Below are 18,408 nucleotides of genomic sequence, written 5' to 3' on the forward strand. Positions count from 1 at the left end.
TTTGTCCTTTCTCAAGTAATAGTCAGCAAAGAAAAGACTATTGAAGTGTGCCAAACCCAATAAGCTGCTGTTATTAAAAAAATGTCTGAGGGCACAAACCGGAGACCTAATCTTGCCCCTCTGAGTGTCAATGCAGATGTAAAAAGAAGAGACTGAACACAAAACTTCAAGAAAGGCTAACAACCACCTCAATAAACTTCTGATCTTGGTGGTTCTAACAAGAGAAAAACAAGGCTCTTTCAAGAAAACAAATACGCAGGAAACTTCTGTCCATTTGTGTGCTTTATTTGTCTTGTGGAACTGATCCAGTATGAAACACTGTTGTATCTTTATTGTTTTTATTTCCCCTTCTTGAACACCAGGATGGTAAACTCCTTCAGAAATAAGTCACATAGAAAACTCCTGCACGTTGCTCTTTACTGTGCCAGAAATTTTCTACAGTACCTATAGGGGTAAAGAGAGATTCCTTCCTTAGTCAGTTAAGAGAAAAATTCCTAGGTTTAGATTCCCCAGGGGTGAGGGAGAGAAAAAAGACAAAACAGAAGTTATTTTTGAGTCATTAAAATACTTACTAAATCTCCCCCACACTACCCTGAAATGTCTCAGGATTATGTACAAAAAATAAAACCTGTGTTCTTTGCATTCACCCCCTCTCAAAATCCCCTAACTTATTTTTAACTGTTATCTTGGGATTCCATTGTTGATTTTAACAATCAGATAGTGACAAAACACATACACCAATTATTATCTCAAAATCCGTAGCAGCCATGATACTCTCTTACCACTTGGGCTTTGCCAGCTTTGCATTATATTGTTTTAAGCCCCAAAACAACAGCCCTCACTAAATCTCCACATCACTGTACGTGTTTCAGTCACATCACTAGCACACAGTGAATTCATAAAAAGAACCTAATTTTATAGGTGACTCTGTAACAGGGGTAAGAACTGAAAGCTCCACCTTTCAGCCTCTGAATTTGTTTAGAATACTTGAAGAAGCCATCCGGAAGGAAGGAAGATTATGAGTATCTCAAAACTAGCTGTTTGACAGAGACAGAACTGCTGATAATGACTGGGTTGTGTCTGTCTTTTTTTGGCTGATCACAACAGCGGTCTGAAGCAAAACAGAAACTCTTGATATGTTTGTGTAAAGCAGCAGTAGCATACGGGCAGGCAGCAGGAGTTCAGCTGAAGTTCAGGGCAGATGCTGCCATTAGTTTACACTGCAGGAAAGTAAAATTGCTTCCGGATTTACCTCTTCCTCCCAACATCAGCGTTGAGCCATGCTGTGTCGCAGAGTCACAATGTCAGTAGGAAAGCAGTCTTTTAGCAGGATACCACGTTCACGATGGCAGTCCAGCTCTTCAATAAATCCATACCAGTAGATGACTAATCCAGGGCCAAATCTACCAAACAAACAAACAAACAAAAAAAATTAACTTACATAACCGTTCTTGGGAAATTTCAATTTCCCACCTCTGTGATTCCCACAAATCCGGTAACTTCGCTGCAAAACTGGAGGCAACATTTAACTTCCATTTAACTTTCAAATTTTGAATGTGCAATTGATCAATGTCAATAGTACCTGATTCCATGAATAAGAAGGCTATTTAGAGATTCACATAATCCACATCAGAGTTTCAGTTTTTTCTTTTGAATATTCAGCATGTCAGTAAAAAATACCTATGCATTAAATACTAAATAACATTCAGAAACTGATATACAGAGAAAACTCTTTTGACATGCACCCTGCTCTTTTAGACTTGTGTGTGCAGACATTAAATAAACAAGGGTTTACATGTCCCAGTTCATTCAAATTATAATACCATGAAGATAACAGTGAATCCTTAAAATATAATCTCTACGATGAGCTATTATTCAGGTAATTATTTTAACATAAAGTACAATTCAGAAGAAACAGAAAGTTTCTGTTGTAATGGTTCTGAAATGTGCCTCAGGAATCCCTCAGATATTGCTAACTCTGACTGATCCCCACTAGGCAATCTCAGGAAGTAGCCCCATGGACTATTTTACCCATCAGGAAGTTCAGACCTTCAGGCTGGGTTCATAAAGAAGTAATCACTATCAATCACTGTGTACTGCGATATGTTTTGCACATCAGTTTCACGTTTTTCCTACTGAGAGCACTTAATTAAAGGGCAGCACTACTTCTGGTGTAGTGTTGCAGGAATTTTACAGTGGAATCATAAATTATGAATGCTGGGTTAGTAAAAGGATGTCTAAAAACAGAACTGCTTTCTGTAGTCTAACATTACAGCAGTCTGTACAACATTAGGCCAAAAAGCTTTTTCTTTCCTTGATTTATTATATGCTGTAGTGAACTTGCCAAAACCAACAGTGCAGGATGAGCTGTTAGGTACCGTCTGTACAAGAAAAAGTTCAATAGAATGTCATGTAATGGTTTATATGCAGAACTGTACTCAGGACTCAACCAATATGGGAGCCAATTTTTATTAACATTTGATTGTAATAAATATGTGCCGGGGAGAGGCACAGTAACCTAAATGTCCACTGAGCAGACAATACAAGCACTGAAAGCCAGGGTAGTGCCAGACTGGCTTAATGAAGGTGGTTTCTTTCCAACAATGTGGAGAAAACTCTATTTGATGTGCTTGTGTAATGGAATAGGCATCAAAGGAAGAAGAAACCCCTGCAGCTTCCTCCTGCAGTTTCAATTAGATACGGTACTCTTTTGCCTGAAACTGCTGCAGAGCACTGCAACATTTTGGTCAATGGCTACTAGCCTTCAACCTCCAAGTGGCCACAGTTCAGTGGTAGAGTATATTACCCTCAGCATAGATGAGGCCACACTGTCAAATATGCTTTTTGCAACTGCAAGGTGATACGCAAAAGTTGAAAGGTTGAGACATTTACACATCTGGTTCTACTAGGTAACATATCCTAACATGTCTCGCAATAAATACAGTACAGACTGAAAAGCTGCTAATATGAAGAGCAATGCTACCTATACCCAATTCCTAATTTTGTCTGTGTGGCCAACAACTTCAGCTTCTATGGACTTCTTTCCATTGTCCTTTGCTTAAGCTCCTGTGGGGCCAAAATGTGCATAACCTCACTGTACCCGCAAGCCTGGAAACCCAAGCAGGAGCAAGGGGCAAGTGAGGCCAAGGACTGATGCTCACAGCCTTTGGTGAGAGACACCAGTTTGCTTATCCAGGAGGGGCCCCCACTTTTGTTACTTCACAGACTATGTATCTGTTCCCACATCAAGCAAATACAGAAATGGGCACTTAAGTATCAACCAAAATAATTTTAAAAGCAAAATCCCCAGAAGATAGGGAGCAGACCTTACATTTTTAACGGGCTATTTTGTGCAAGGCAGAAGGTACAAAATGTATGCAAGCAGTTACTCATTACGAGCACATGTGCCAGGTAAAATCCTGATGCTAATGAGCAGCTGCTCACCCAAGTTCTGAAGGGCTCATTTCACTGTGTGGCAGTCTGAATTCCCCATCCACCATGAAATGCATGTGGCACTGTGCTTAAGCAATTTGTTTAGTTATTTTTTGAAACTTTAATTTTAGATAAAATTACAATTTCGAGACACCTCAAAAGGCTCATTTATGTCTTGTGAGCAGATCACCTCAACTCAAGCACAATTTTTTAAAAAAATTACGTTCAGAAATACCAAATTTGATAATAAAATTATATACAAGAACATCTGCAGACTGTTAATGGCAGCAGCAAGTACCTCTTTGGCATGAAAACATCCATCAATCCTGCTTCTGACTGTGGTGTTACAGCAAAACTGCTTGCCCTTTGCTGTCTAGGTTGCACTTTTTCAACTCCACTGTGTCATTCGTTCTATTATAGCTCTATATCATAAAGCTCATGTGTACAATCACATAAAAACCCATGCCATACTTTCATTTACTGCACTTAAGTGCTGTACTTAAGACCAAAATGAACTTGTTGGCACATTAAGCCTTTGCCACTGACTACCAGGAACTCCTGCTGCTAAGTGCTAATTTCTCTCTCATTAACGCCCAGAGTTGGCAAACCACAAACAATGCCACTGGTTAATTACTGCTGCCTTAATTTGAAAATACACTTAACCTTTTTGTGTAAGGGGATGAGATAGGGAAATGTGACCTAAAAGAAGGAACCATACTTTTCAATTTGACTCCTTCCCAAGTGGAGATATGACATCCTGAGGAATGAAAGTCAGTGCTGCAAATTACAAAGTAAAGTTACAAATTGATTTCTTGCATCTGTTGCAACACTGAACAAGTTAAGTGACTGACTATGGTTTACTCAGGAGAGTGAACTAAAATGACAGAATGCATACTTGGTATTGCTATGGAAAAGGGATGCATTCAGTAGCTCTGAGGAGCGTAGAAAAATTTTGAATGTACCAATTGGTTCTAAAACTATATAGATACAAGAGAGCCAGGTTATCTTATATCAAAGACACACTAGAGAAAGTTTAGGCTTACATTGAAAATCAACCTTAGAATGTAACAAACCATTGGACTCCTATGGATTTTCTTCCTGCTTAGCAAAATTATATAAATCCCTGAGAATTAGTTTTTAGGTGTGAAGGAATGTGTCCAAAAGTTATACAAAGCTGTAATTTTTGCTATTACAGTGAAAGTACTGGTTTTAGAACGTTATTTATTTATTTATTTAAGCTGAAAAAAAATCCAAGTAAGTAAGGTTTGGTTGATTCTGTGCAGTAAAAACAGAATAAAGAGGAAATACAGAGGCAAGCTTCCTACAGAACATAATAAACACAGCAAGTGAAAATCATCCACTGCTTGCATCAGTTTACCTAAATATCAACCAACAGATAGGTAGCTTCCATTATATAAATCCCAATATATTCGATGTCCAGCTCTGACATTAGAAGTTGTGACTGATACAAGGTGGCCAAAGCCAACTCAGCTACACTTGGTGTATGAGTACCAGAAGTGCCAAAATGAAGGCACATAGGTTTCTGAACCCCAAGGCATGACAAGAAGAGAGCAGCATTACAAAAGCTCATGGATTGCTTTGGGCCTAATTTAGGCTCGATATAGATGACTAAATTTAGTCTAAGTACTAAAGGCAGCACATGGTGTCTTTCAAAGAACAAACTGAAGCATCTGAGATAGAAAAGGACAGTTTGAGTATAGTTAGATATAGTGGTAGTTTCAACAAGTTCTTTAGATAAAGCTTACGTCTGACAATACTGTTTGCTCTAAGTCCGGTTTGCACTAATTTCAGACTGTTCAGAGGAACTCTATATTGGTTTTATCACATAAATTTTGAAAGAAAACCATGGCTAAAGTAGTACACTGATAATCCTGGGACACTGAGTTTTGTCTTGGAAAAGTTTCACGGAGATATACTGCAAAGCCAGACGGCAAAGTTCAGATAACCCAAAGCCAAATGGTTCTTTGTCTTAAGAAAAAAGCCCCAGCAACAACAAATTAAAGGATCACTTGAAAAAAAAGGAAAGAAAAAACCAAGTAAACTATGAACCTGGGTTTAACTTGCCCTCCAGTTGAACCAGTTTTGTGCTAGAAGAGAAAAAAGACTTTTATTTATTTATCAAAGTGGCCTAGTAGGCTCACACTTATTCTACTTCACTTCAAGAGAAACTACTTTCTAGTAATGTCTTTTCTTCTGGAATGTCTGTGTGAGGTCCATACCAGCTTCTAAGGATTTGCCTAGACATGTGGCTGTTGTGAGGTGATTTTTTTCACCATCACAAAGCCTTGCACGTGGTTTTATGAAAAATGCATTTATGAAAAATGCATTTTCAACACACTGCTTGATACTGAACAGAAATGTAACAGAACTTGGAATTGTTTTTCTATAAATGTTCATTTATTATCAGTCTATTTGTTAGAGATGTTCTATATGCATCTCAGCATAATGTAAATAATTTGAATTCCAAAAGACTCTCATAAGAAAATTATGGCATACTAATTATTATTTCTAATATGCATGCATTTAAACATTTTATCAAATGGATTCAGCCAAATATTCATGTTACAAAAGTATAACAGCCTACCTGGCTGGTGATTTTAATCATGAAGGTCACACCCAAATGTGTCTTTTAAGAACTGCATTCTGATCCCTCACTTTTCAATGCCAGCTAAAAACCTGGCTTTGTGTCCTTGGTTTTCTTTTTAGATATGGTGCAAACCAGAGCACTGCCATTTGCACAACACTACTTGCTTTTTGGGAAAGAGGAGTTATGAAAGTTCACAAATAAATGATTACATTCTAAGTCAATTTAACACTGTTCTTCAGAATCACAGTTGTGAGTAAATAGGTTTTACTTGTAGTACTAATAAACCTTGAAGATAAAACAATTGACTCTCCCTATAATAATAAATACTAAGTTTACTATTTAAGGAAACTCAGCTTTATTTTAGTGTACTTGTAGAAGTCTCATTTGTGTCAGTAGAAGAAATTTAGAAATTGGCAGAGCTAGGAGAGTAGGCATCAATTACAGACTACGTTTTCAAATAAGGTCAGTTGGCATAAGTCAGCCAACTTCCTTATGTCTAGACCAGTTTACTACTGCTGATGACACAGTATTATATATCTTGGCAAACATTTAAGAGCCACTGCTCAAAAATGTCCTTTGATTAGCAAGAAACTTTCCACTTAAACAGCTACTGAAGTCCTAATTCAGGATAGTTTATAAGAAGGTATTTTTTTTTCTACCTTTCATTTACATAGTTTTAAAACCAAATAAAGGTACTTGTGCATGAAGACAGTGCATTTAAAAAATTCTGAATGTAATTTAATGATAATGGTGGGATTTTATCATTCCTGTCAGTTTTCCAATCCTCCACACAATTTAGTGATCCAGTGATACACACACAGCACCTTACTACTTTGATTTCACCAAACCTGGTTAGAAGGAGTAAAAAGTCCAGTACTTACAAAATCAAATAACTGAATGGCAATTTTAAAAATCAGATCCTTAATCTGTAATCCATAAGGCTGCAATATTTTTGTGCACAACTCCCTTAAGTTACTTAGCAATGACTTCCTACAGTACCAAGTGAAAAAAAAAAAAACACCTTGCAAATGCGGCTCAAGAAAGTTTAACAAGTTCTGATTACATACTTGTAAAGGCAATAGGAAACTTGTCCATGGCATGAGCATGTACTACATCATGCCTCATACACATATGCTAGCAGCGTATGTCTCAAGGATCCAGTTTTGCATCCAGTTCATGCTGCTTAAGTTAAAATTAAGCAAGTAAAACCTAATCTGCTTTAAGGTTTGATGTTAGCACAGTAGCTGGGGCAAGTCTTATTTTTACTGAAGACAAGGAAAAAATCAAAGTCTACTAATATTTTGTGAGACTCCCCTTTACAAGGAGGTTTTGACTTAAAAGTAGGAATTTCTTTGGGCTAAGAAAGGTAGGCATTTCAATGAATGCCAGAAACTGGTATTATATGCAGTTGATGTGGAAGTTAGAGTTGTCAGGTGAAAAAAAGGTGGATGGAAATTAATATCAGGACTCTGCCTCTACAGTAACATCTCACTCAGACGTGATTAAATCTTAATGAACTTTTTTTACAATAGTTATCTTTTTACCTCAGCAGTGAGGCTGTCAAAGCTTCAAGCAAATAGCAGCATTTCATCAAGCTGATAATATGATTTAAGTGCTTTTGGCATTTTGAAAAATAAAAACAAATCAAGTGATATTTATGCGGACATAAGGGGGCATTTAAAATATTGTAGAATTTTCCATAGCACAGTATTAAATGCGTATTAATAGACTGCGCCAGAAACTGTGCAAGTCACTGTCATTAAAATATTATAAATACAATATAACTTTTAGCTGCATAATACATTTTAAATAAACAAACTGTCGAAACACATTCTTCACTTACATGTCTTCATTCAGATCTGAATACTGTTCTCCAGGCAAATAAAGGATTTTTATAATCCTCAGTGACAAGATAGGCTTTTTTTAAAAAATACAGTTCTCATGGAAATTAACTTTTAAAAACTACGATTAAATAACATTGAGGCTACAGTGATTTACAAGGATCAAGGCTTTCTAAGTGAAGACTGATGCAGTGAGTGAGAAAGAAAACACATACTGGCTTCAAGGCAGCTTGTTGTTAAGAGGAGAGAGCCTTGAGTGAACTTTGAATTTCTCAATTTCTGTTGGTTCATGTCCTAATATCTACTAAAACACACTCTTTTTTGTTTTGTTTTGCTTATTAGCAGTATTCCAGATGCTCAATTCTCAAGTGGTTGTGTGTACTTAAGGTACAACATGTTTTACTTTCAGTCTCAGCATGTTCAAAAATCAGGTAGATGCTTTCTTTACACATCAGAGTGTAACATTTTGTGCTCTGAAGATACACTACAAGGTGACCCAATGCCTGCACTGCAGGATTGGCTGATGCACTGAAAACTAACATGATACTCACATCAACATTTCAGAAAATTGATTTTTAACCCTTATACTGCTGGATTTTTTCATGGAAATAATGGCCACAGTTTTTTTTCAGAGAATCATAGTATGGCTTGGGTTGGAAGAGACCTTAAAGATCATGTAGTTCCAAGCCCCCTGCTGCAGGCAGGGGTGCCACCTACCGAGATCAGGTTGGTCAGGGTTCCATCCAACCTGACCTTGAACACTCTCAGGGATGGGCCATCCACAACCTCTCTTGGAAACCTGTTCCACAGCCTCACCTCCCTTTAATGCAACCCACAATGTACTTGACCCTCTGGGCTGTGAGCGCACACTGATGACTTTTTCTGGCTCTAGTGGGCACCACTTGGGTATGCATCCAATGCATTTTGGCTGCATGGGAAGATTGTTCAATATCTGGCTAAAAGAGATAATAGATAGTGTTTCAGGTATGTTATTTGGTAACTTGGGAGATAAATGCAATATTCTGTGAAATACAAGGATACTGCATTAGTTAACCATTTCAATACAGGGCGAAGTGACTTCAGGCACCCTGGATGAGGGACATAACTGAGCAAAAGAAGCTCAACCAAAAAACCTTAAAATCTTAAAGGCACAATACAAGAAAAACTTTCTACATCTTTCTCAGAAGCTTCAAAATTTCCATTCTGGTGGAGAAAGTCTAATATTCTATTCTGTATTAGGTGTGGCATCTATGTATTTGTTTTTCATAACTCAGGGTTAGCACATTGTTTTACTGTCCACAGTTCTGCAAGTCCATTAATGTTCAAAACAGCAACACCCTTCCAATCCTACAGCAAGCAATGTGAGGACTAATTTACTAAAACAGTGCTGTTTCTGTTTTAAGTTGTGCTACTTGTATTTACCAGTTAATACATTGCAAGAATGGTGGTTAATACATTGCAAGAAACTCTTTGAACAAGCAGGGAACAAAGATGGTTGCTTGCACTGCAGAACTATTCCACCTATTGTTGCTGAGAGCATCGCTTTCTGATTAAACCCAGGCAAGGAATGTTGCTTCTTGAGGTACTTGCTTGTTACTCAGTTTCCCTTAGAAAACATTTTGCCATTAGTTCGCTCTCCAGAGACTGTGGATGCAAGGCCACTACTGTTTGATTCTGCACATTTGAAGCTGTGGATCAGTGTTGAGAGGAGTTACTGAGGTTATTTCAAACATTTTGTTAAAACTCACGGCAGCCTTCCCAAAGGAATGCTTGGCTGTAAACCACCTCTTATGCTGGGTGACAGAAAACATGAGAAAAGCCTTTGAGTTCTGTCCGGGCAGCCACAAGTGCCGGTCATGTTGCCACTAGGTGATTAACAGCTATTTATTTTTAGGGCTGGAAGTAATAGGCCATCCTAAGGCCAGTGCAAGATGGTATCTGAATAATCTGTGAGTGCCTCACAGTATGCAGCAATCCTTTCTTTCTGTGCAGTTGTTTATCTGGTGTCAGTGCTCACCAGAAAGGTAGGCTATGCCAAAAGTACATTTAACCAAGGAGGCAGAACTGCTCTTCCAGCATTAGATTTTTGTTTAATAATTATTGTAAAACCATAACCAAACTAATTGGAAAAGTTGCTCAGCAAATTTTGATAACAGAAATATTATAAATAAAGGCACTATATACCTGTGTGCTTAGTATTTGCTGAGCATAAATCTTGGAGCCAGCATTAAAGCTATCTCAAGAAATTTTGAATGAATTATTAAGACAATTCTGTATCTTCAAATCCTTATACATAAATATGCAATAAAACAAACAATGTAACAGATGAATTAACAAACGGGAGACAGCTCATCTGTGCTTCCAGCTTTCCAGATCAGAGCATTAGAAGACCAGATAGTAAATCATACTGAGTATCTCCACACAATGCTGCTTAGCAGTTAACTACCAAACACACTATTGCCCATAATTGACAGGCAGAAGCTCTTTATATGTGATGATGTACTTAAATTTACTGTCTCTCAAAATATAAGTCACCTATCTGTATTAAGCAGGGAACAGATGACAAAGGAAGTGATAAGTCTGCTGCCCATTACTGTGGCACCTGATGCCCACTCAGAAGGAAGGCAAACATCTCCTCTGACCTTGAATATTCTCACTGCCTTTGGAATCCACTGGCAAACTTTAATTGTGTCTGGCCTACACTTATTTTTAATGCCTGAGGCTCCTCAGCTTGTCTCTCAGTTGTCTGTTCCATCCAAACTGGTCCTGCCCCACTACATATTTGAAAATAATTTGGGATTTAGTTGTTATTCAGAAAGGAGTGCATCCTACGATTACACATCTTATGTATCACCTGCAAAATATCCAGTCTCCCAGAAGAGGTATTTTCACATTGTTAAAGTTGGGGACTGTTTCAGAGATTCTAGGAGACCCCCAAGGCAATCTGTAGTAAGCGTTCCATTCATTATAAGGTGAAATTAGTTTATAACTGGGGATGAGCAAAGAAATCTACTTCCCTTTTTTCTGCCTTCTCTCTTCTTAACTATTTATACACCTACACATAGACCTCTACTGCATATACCTGCTGAAAAGTTCATGCTACTTAGATTTATCTACAAGTTATTTACTCCTTCTCAGCATATACCAATACTAAATCCAACTGTGTTTCAGCTTTCTTTGCTTACTATGCACTGAACTTTTCTGGGCTCACCATCAAGGTTCAGAATTATGTTCAAAAGGAAGACATAAAAATATGCATGCCAATGTAAGTGAGCCCAGAAGAAGGGAGAGGAAGAATCAGAGGAAAATGCTATCACTTGTGAATTTTTAAAAGGAATGGCAGATTAGCTGAGTTATCCAGTGACATATTACAATCCATGTCTGATGAGAACTGAGGCAGAAATCTACAACACTATAAAATCACACAGTATTAAGATTTTCCTTCATACAAATACATGTTGAAAACAGTGAAAGACAGCTGGACTACATATTCTTGTGTCTTTTTCCTTTTTTTAATTTTCTTTTTTTCTTTCCTTTTTCCTTTCTTTGACATGTAATTGGTTAGATTGCTAGATGAATGAACATTGTTGGTTGGCAGATATGTAAGGCCATCAAAGACAGCTCTAGCAGTCTCATTTTAAACAAAACAGAAGAAGTGTGACCTACTGAGCTGTTAGTCCTGTTCAATTTCTGTTCCCTTAAAGACAAAAGCAAAACTAACAGAAAATAAAAGTAACAAGAAGTAAAGTAAACACCACTTTTCCCTTCAAAGACAAATTAAGCTTGAGTAAGCAGCTTGAAACATCATGAATAGTGAGTTTTACCAACCTTTCTGAGTCTTGGCTATCTTCCACCTGAGCACAGCCACTTTGTTGTTTTTTGGTTCTTACATTGCATAAAAGCTCAGAGTAAGTAAATTAAGTGATAAGATTAGTATCTGCTCTGACCAGCTGTCTCTCCCTCTCCCCTGTTAGCCCAAAACTGCAATGTTTTTTTTGTTTCTTAAAGTGCTTATTTTTCAGTCTTGTCCTTATATTTTTGATTGCAATATCAAAGAACACCAGGCGCTCAAAACATAAGGAAGGACAGTAGTTTAAAATGGTTCCTGAATTCCACAGGAACCTCTCAAGAAAGCTGTCTCTCACAGAAATCCACTTGTCAGGAACAGCCATAAAGCAGCTTAAGGAGAGGTGCTGACATAAGGTTTCCATCTGCTTCAACCTCAGTACAGATTACTGAATATGCTGAAGACACCTTCAATTTGAACTGAGTAACGGAAAACCAATATAGACAATAAAAAGATTTTTGTCAGTCCCCTCAGTTTATAGCACTCCTGCAAAAGAGGTGAGGGTCTTCCTGTCTGTTCAAGCTAGATCACTCTTAACTGGAAGACATAAAACAAGCCAAATCAAACCCCAAAAACACACACCAAAAGGAGGAAAATAGTCAACAAATAAGGGGGAAGAGAGAACAACTCCATCTCATTTAACACTCAGTGAACATTTACACAGCTTCAACTACTTCAACTTCTAGGATCTCTCCATATCAACTACTGACTTGTGCCAAAGACTACAAAATGTCTTTCTGTACCTTTGAGATATCACATTTTTACAAATCAGAATTTCTACACCAGAGTCAGCTTCGTAGTTTGTGCATAGCAGCCTAGTATAACTCAGTTAGATATTACATATTACTACACAACAATAAAAATATACCCAGCAAATCTGGCACCATCCTCCTGCAGAAGGAGATAAATTCTCAAAGGTATTTGGAGCATTTCAGTACTAAGTCTTTGTTATACAGAATTACCCAGTGACAAAGTTATTTCCATCAGGCTAAGTGATGCAAACCAATTACCACTTCAAATAGTGTGGTATATTCTGCCCTGGTTACAAAAACAAGCTGCCCAGTCACAAAAACCAGCTGCCCTAAAGTCCTTCCCTGCTCAGAAGTACATGACATCAAGATGTATAAATTGATGCAGGTTTGTATACATTTTTTCCCCCAAGCCTACCTAGGCCTAAAGCACTAGGATGATCTTCTAAAGCAAAAATTTGCACATTTTTGCTGAAAGCAAATAGGACTTTCAGTTTGAGGTCAGAATATCTCTGTTTCCACAGTTGCTAAATCCACATTAACATTTTTAAAAGCTATTTCTAAAGCCATACCAATAGATTAAGCATTATTTTTAGTTAAGTTCAAAGAGAAGAAGAAGTACAGCTTTGCCTGTTCTACCTGATTTCACTATGGCAACAGCAGAAAAATGGTAAATTCAGGAGATTAGGAGAACTATAATTCCAGCTGAACCAGCAAAAATAAGAATTAAAAATTAATTTATAATTTCTTGATTACCTACAGGCACTTTTGAACTATTCTTTAATTAAAAAAAATAAGTCAGACCACAGAGAAAATGATAAGAATGGTACAGAACAGCTTCTCTTTGCCTAAGTAATGTTTCCACTTTAATGTACTTATTTGCTCTCATTCGCTTAACACCACCAATGTTTAGTACTGTGCAAATTTATGGAAATCTGACTTTAAAGAGCTTTGTGGTACTGAATGATTTTTTAATTTTTTATATGCTTAAACTGAAGTGCCTTGATGAGATTCTGGAATAAATGAAATAAAACTCAGTAGCATGTAATGATGCCTTGTGAAATGCTGTGAGGTAATATAGGCAGTAACATGTCATCACTGTGGGTAAAATAATCTGAATTATTTCATTTTGGTTTACTTTGCACACAAGTCTCTCCTGTGACTATAAAATAGTATGAATAAAACCTGATAGATCTTTTTCTCCATGGGTGTTGGAGGACAATTGAGCAGTTGCAGAATACCTTACTTATTATTGCAGGAGTTGCAAGACTTATGTTAGAGGAACCCAAACTGCATTTCACTTCTTAAGAAATTAAACAAACCCAAACCAGACATTATAGTTAGATTGCTACTGTGTAAATACATAATTTCAAAAAAATCACAGAATCAGAGTGGGTCATCTGGTCCAACCTCCCTGCTCAAAGCAGGGTCATCCCAGAGCACAGGTTTATGTCCAGGCAGTTCTTGAATAACTCCAGTGAGACTTTATAACCTCTCTGAACCATCTGTTACAGTGCTCACTCACTCACACAGTAAAGAAGTTCTTCCTCATGATCAGGTGGAACTTCCTGTGAGTCAGTTTCTGCCTATTGTATTGTATCCTGTCTTGTCCTGTTGCTTCATACCTGGAAGAAGAGCCTGGATCCATCCTCTGACCCCCTCCCCTCAGATACTGACAGACATTGATGAGGTCCCCTCTCAGTCATCTCTTCTTGAGGCTGACCAGGCCCAGCTCCCTCATCCTTTCCTCCTAAGAGAGATCCCAGTCCCCTCATCATCTTCATAGCCCTTCACTGGACCAGCTCCAGGAGCTCCCTGTCTCTCTGGTACAGAGGAGCCCAGAACTGGACACACACTCCAGATGTGGCCTCACCAGGGCTGGGCAGAGGGGCAGGATCATCTCACTCAACCTGCTGGCCATGTGCTTCCAAATGCAGCTCGGGATCCCTTTGGCCTTCTTGGACAAAAGGATTGTAGTCCAGCTTCCTGTGTGCAGAACCCTCAGGTCCTTCTCTGGGGAGCTGTTTTCCAGCAGGTCAGCCTCCAGTCTGTACTGGTACATTGGGTTATTCTTGCCCAGGCTTTATAAAAACAAATCCAATAAATCTAAATTAAAAATATTCTAATAAAAAAGCAGATGTGCTGACAGCGACAGAAAAGTTTTAAACTTTTGATATCACTGGAAGCCATGACAAATCCAACAACATTTGTTGTCTTAAATAGTAAAGATTCAGAAAGTAAACCAAACATTTTTTGCTTAAGTTATCAATTTATTTTTTTCTTTACTGCAGGTAACTAATCTGACTTTTATATATGATCTGCAACTTAACAGGAACAAAATATTGCTACAGTTTGGTTCAAACCTACACGTAGATATAAAGGTTGCAATAAAGAAATTGTATTTACTTTTGCTTTCCCAGAGGAAGAAGCAATCAATCCACATAACATTTGATCAGTAAGGGGACACAAAGCAATGCAGCTAAAGAAAGGGCAAAATAATAATAATATGAAGTGTTGGGAGAAAGATTTTCAGTAAAAATCTAGGAATACTGTATTTTCTTGAAGACTTGCTTAGGCCTCATCTGGATATCAGGTCATTCAAGAAAGACACCTGATAGCCAGATACGGAGCAAGGCTACTGCACTGTCCCGGAAAAAAACAGTTGTTCATAGGAAAGACTAAATGAGTTTGGTCTTTCCAGCCTAGGACAGTAAAGGCTGAGGACAAGGTATTGTCCTCCACCAACACACCAGGGAGACTAATGCAGTGGGTCTAGAAAAAACTTCCAGTGACAGCAGTGGGACCTTTAAATTTTATAATTCCACTTGACATGTTTAACAAATACGTTTTAAGATACAGTGTTTCTCACAGTTGGCGATTAGACATAGTGACAAAACCTTACACTTTTCTGAATGTAGTACACTAAACTAGTAATACAAAATGCTCTCTCAAGCAATCTGGAACGACATCATCATTGCTAGCAGAATTAAACAGACTCAAATGTATTTTATCTGCCTGAGGAAAAAAGACAAATGTCTGTATAATATGACTTATATTTATAAAACAAGATACCAGAAAATCATCCAGAATGCAGGAAAAGAAAGAGTTTAAAAGAATGTAAGATTAAAATAAATCTCCTTTTGAAAGTAACAATATGAATTTGAACCATGCTTATTTGCCCACAGACATAGCTTAAGTATTTATTTTTCATAAATAATAATGCTTGTCTGATTTTTATCAAAGTTAACATCCCCAAACTGCAAATGTTCTCTACACTTGGAAGTTAAATACATAAAGACAGGTAGATTTTTCTAATTGAAGAAGTATTTGCAACCTTTCTAATTTCACTTTTTGTTTTTACAACACATACCACTACCTCAAGCTCTCCTGGTTCAGTGTTATTCAGATTACTCCTGCCTAATCCTCAAGCCTAAAGCAAAGAGAACAATCAAAGGTATGTTGAAAGAAATGAAACCATCACTGAACCCCAGAAATCTGTAATAGCTTCATCACCAGCTTTCAGGGGAAAAAAAATTATTAACTTTCAGCAATACCCATGACAATCACACACTTCATACACTCTTGTTCCTTCTCCCTTTTTTTTTAATAATTTATTAATTCTTCCCAAGGTGCTGGTTGTAAAGTATATGGCTCATAAAAGGTTCCTGGGACCAGATGACCATCTCATTATGGCCTCTGGAGAAGTGGTCTCACTGTGAATACTGCCATTCATAAAGAACACAGCAAATCAAATTGCAAGTGAAGGCACAAAATTCTCAATGGAGAGGTTGTGCCTGTAAACCAAATTCCAGGCAGAGGCAAAGTGTGACAGGTGGAGTGCACTGCAATCCCTGCCACTCCCAACTAGCTTGCCTGCAGTAAAAATAGCTGAGTAGGGCTGAACATTTTTTGCTTACAAATAGAACTAAATTTAACAGTAAAACTGAACAAAGCAATAGCAACTGAATCAAATGTGACAGCAAAAACCCCATTTTATGCACACACTTTATTACCCTTCTTAACTTCGTGTTTGTATAGTGAGTGAATTTATGCTTCAGCATGTCTAAAACTGAATTACAGAGATACATACAGTGGTAATTTTCTTTACAGTCACCTACCAACTGAATGAGAAAAAAGCAGCTATTCTAGAAGAAGTGTATACTCAATTCCTTTTTATCTGTCCAGTCACAGAACAAACATATTTATTGTAAGGAAGAGCTATAAAGTGTCAGGTACCAGAGTCAAAGTGTGAAGAAAGAACCATCTCTTCTCCAACTACTTTCATATATTGCTTCTAGAAGGAATCCTCTTCATTACAGTGTTTCTGGGATAATTAAAAAATAAGGGGCATAAGAGATGAAAGTGACACACTCTCACTGTAGATTTTCTCTTTGAAAAGAGAAAAATTTAGAAAGATATGTGAACCAGAAGTATGGTGTGAAACAACTGGACAATAATTGAAATAAAGGTTCCAAATGCATTATGTTAGAAAAGCACAGCTAAACCATTACCTTCACTGAGTATTACTTGTCACTTGCCAACAAACTTACAACAAAGGCTGATGATAATCCAACAGATACTAAATGATGGCACTTATATGTTAACACAGTTTCTGAAATATAAATGATCTACGACAAATTATGTAAGGAGCAAGCAACAACTTTCCTGATTTTGTATCCAGAGCTTAGTGAAATAGTATGTATTTTAAAGATTTTTCAAAAAGAACAAGAGAAACAAACTCAAAAATTTTAGTGTACTATCAGAAAGGTGAGTTTAAATATGATTTACAATAATGTAAATTTACAATTTCCAATAAATATCTTTAAAATGACTTTGAAAATCCTTTGCCTTTTGTTAATTTCAGGATTTCCAGATGAATCTGAAAAAAAAATCAGTAATTCTCACATTGGACTAACTTACAGTTAAATGGCCTGCATGGCTTTAAATTTTATGTACTTTAACTACTTCTATATTCACTAGATTTTATCAAATAATTTCAAGAGACTGTCAGGAAGACGTGCTTGAAAGTTCAACCCTTTTCATTACTAAAATGAAACAATTGATTAATTGTAAAATTAAATGCCAATTTTAAGAATAATACTTCAAAGTAGAGACCAAACTTGTTTTGGTATATTTCTGACTTACCACTCTATGTTAACAAGGTCATATTTAAACATATTTTTGTTGTCTTGCCCATAGAATAGTTATTAAATAATGGAGTCCTACAGTGGTCTAGGTTGAAAGGGACCTCAAAGGTCATCCAGTTCCAGCTCCCCAGCCATGGACAGGGACACCCACTAGGTCAGGTTGCTCCAAGCCCCATCCAGCCTGGCCTTGAACACTTCCAGGGCTAGGGCATCCACGTCAATGGGCAACCAGTTCCAGTGCCTCACCAGCCTCACAGGGAAGAACTCTTTTTAATACCTAAGGTAAACCTACTCTCACTTTGAAACCATCCCGTCATTTTATGTTCTTGTAAAAGGTCCCTCTCCATCTTTTTTGTAGGTTACTTTCAGGTGCTGGAAGGCTGCAATAAAGTCACCCTGAAAGCCTTCTCTTTTCCAGGCTGAACAACCCCAACTCTCTCAGCCTGTCTTCACAGGAGAGGTTCTCCACCCCTCTGATCAAATTCATGGCCCTTCCCTGGAGTCACTGCAGCAGGTCCATGTCATTCCTGTGCTGGCACCCCAGAGCTGGGGGCAGCACTGCAGGTGGGGTCTCACAGAGCAGAGCAGAGGGACAGAATCCCCTCCCTGGCCCTGCTGCCCACGCTGCTTTGGATGCAGCCCAGGACACCCTTGGCTCTCTGGGCTGGCAGTGCCCATGGCTGGGTCATGTCCAGCCTCTCAGACATCAATGCTACCTGTAGAATAAGTGGGGGTAAATATTTGGCTCTCAAGAATGGTCTTATGGGAAATGTGTACTATGTTT

The 18,408-nt window shown here is 37.8% G+C and overlaps 1 protein-coding gene across 2 annotated transcripts in view; it reads right to left on the reverse strand.

Moving 5' to 3' along the window:
- Window positions 1–1,267: 1,267 nt before the first annotated feature.
- The window catches only part of CDIN1 (CDAN1 interacting nuclease 1), a 121,487-nt gene continuing 104,346 nt past the window's right edge, over window positions 1,268–18,408 (reverse strand). For both annotated transcript variants that reach the window (XM_062494989.1, XM_062494988.1), the window contains one exon: window positions 1,268–1,403. In XM_062494989.1, coding sequence (XP_062350973.1) covers window positions 1,268–1,403 — 136 coding nt within the window. The remainder of the gene's footprint in view (window positions 1,404–18,408) is intronic.

The sequence above is a fragment of the Cinclus cinclus genome, chromosome 6 (genome assembly GCF_963662255.1).
Source record: "Cinclus cinclus chromosome 6, bCinCin1.1, whole genome shotgun sequence".
Lineage (NCBI taxonomy): Eukaryota > Metazoa > Chordata > Aves > Passeriformes > Cinclidae > Cinclus > Cinclus cinclus.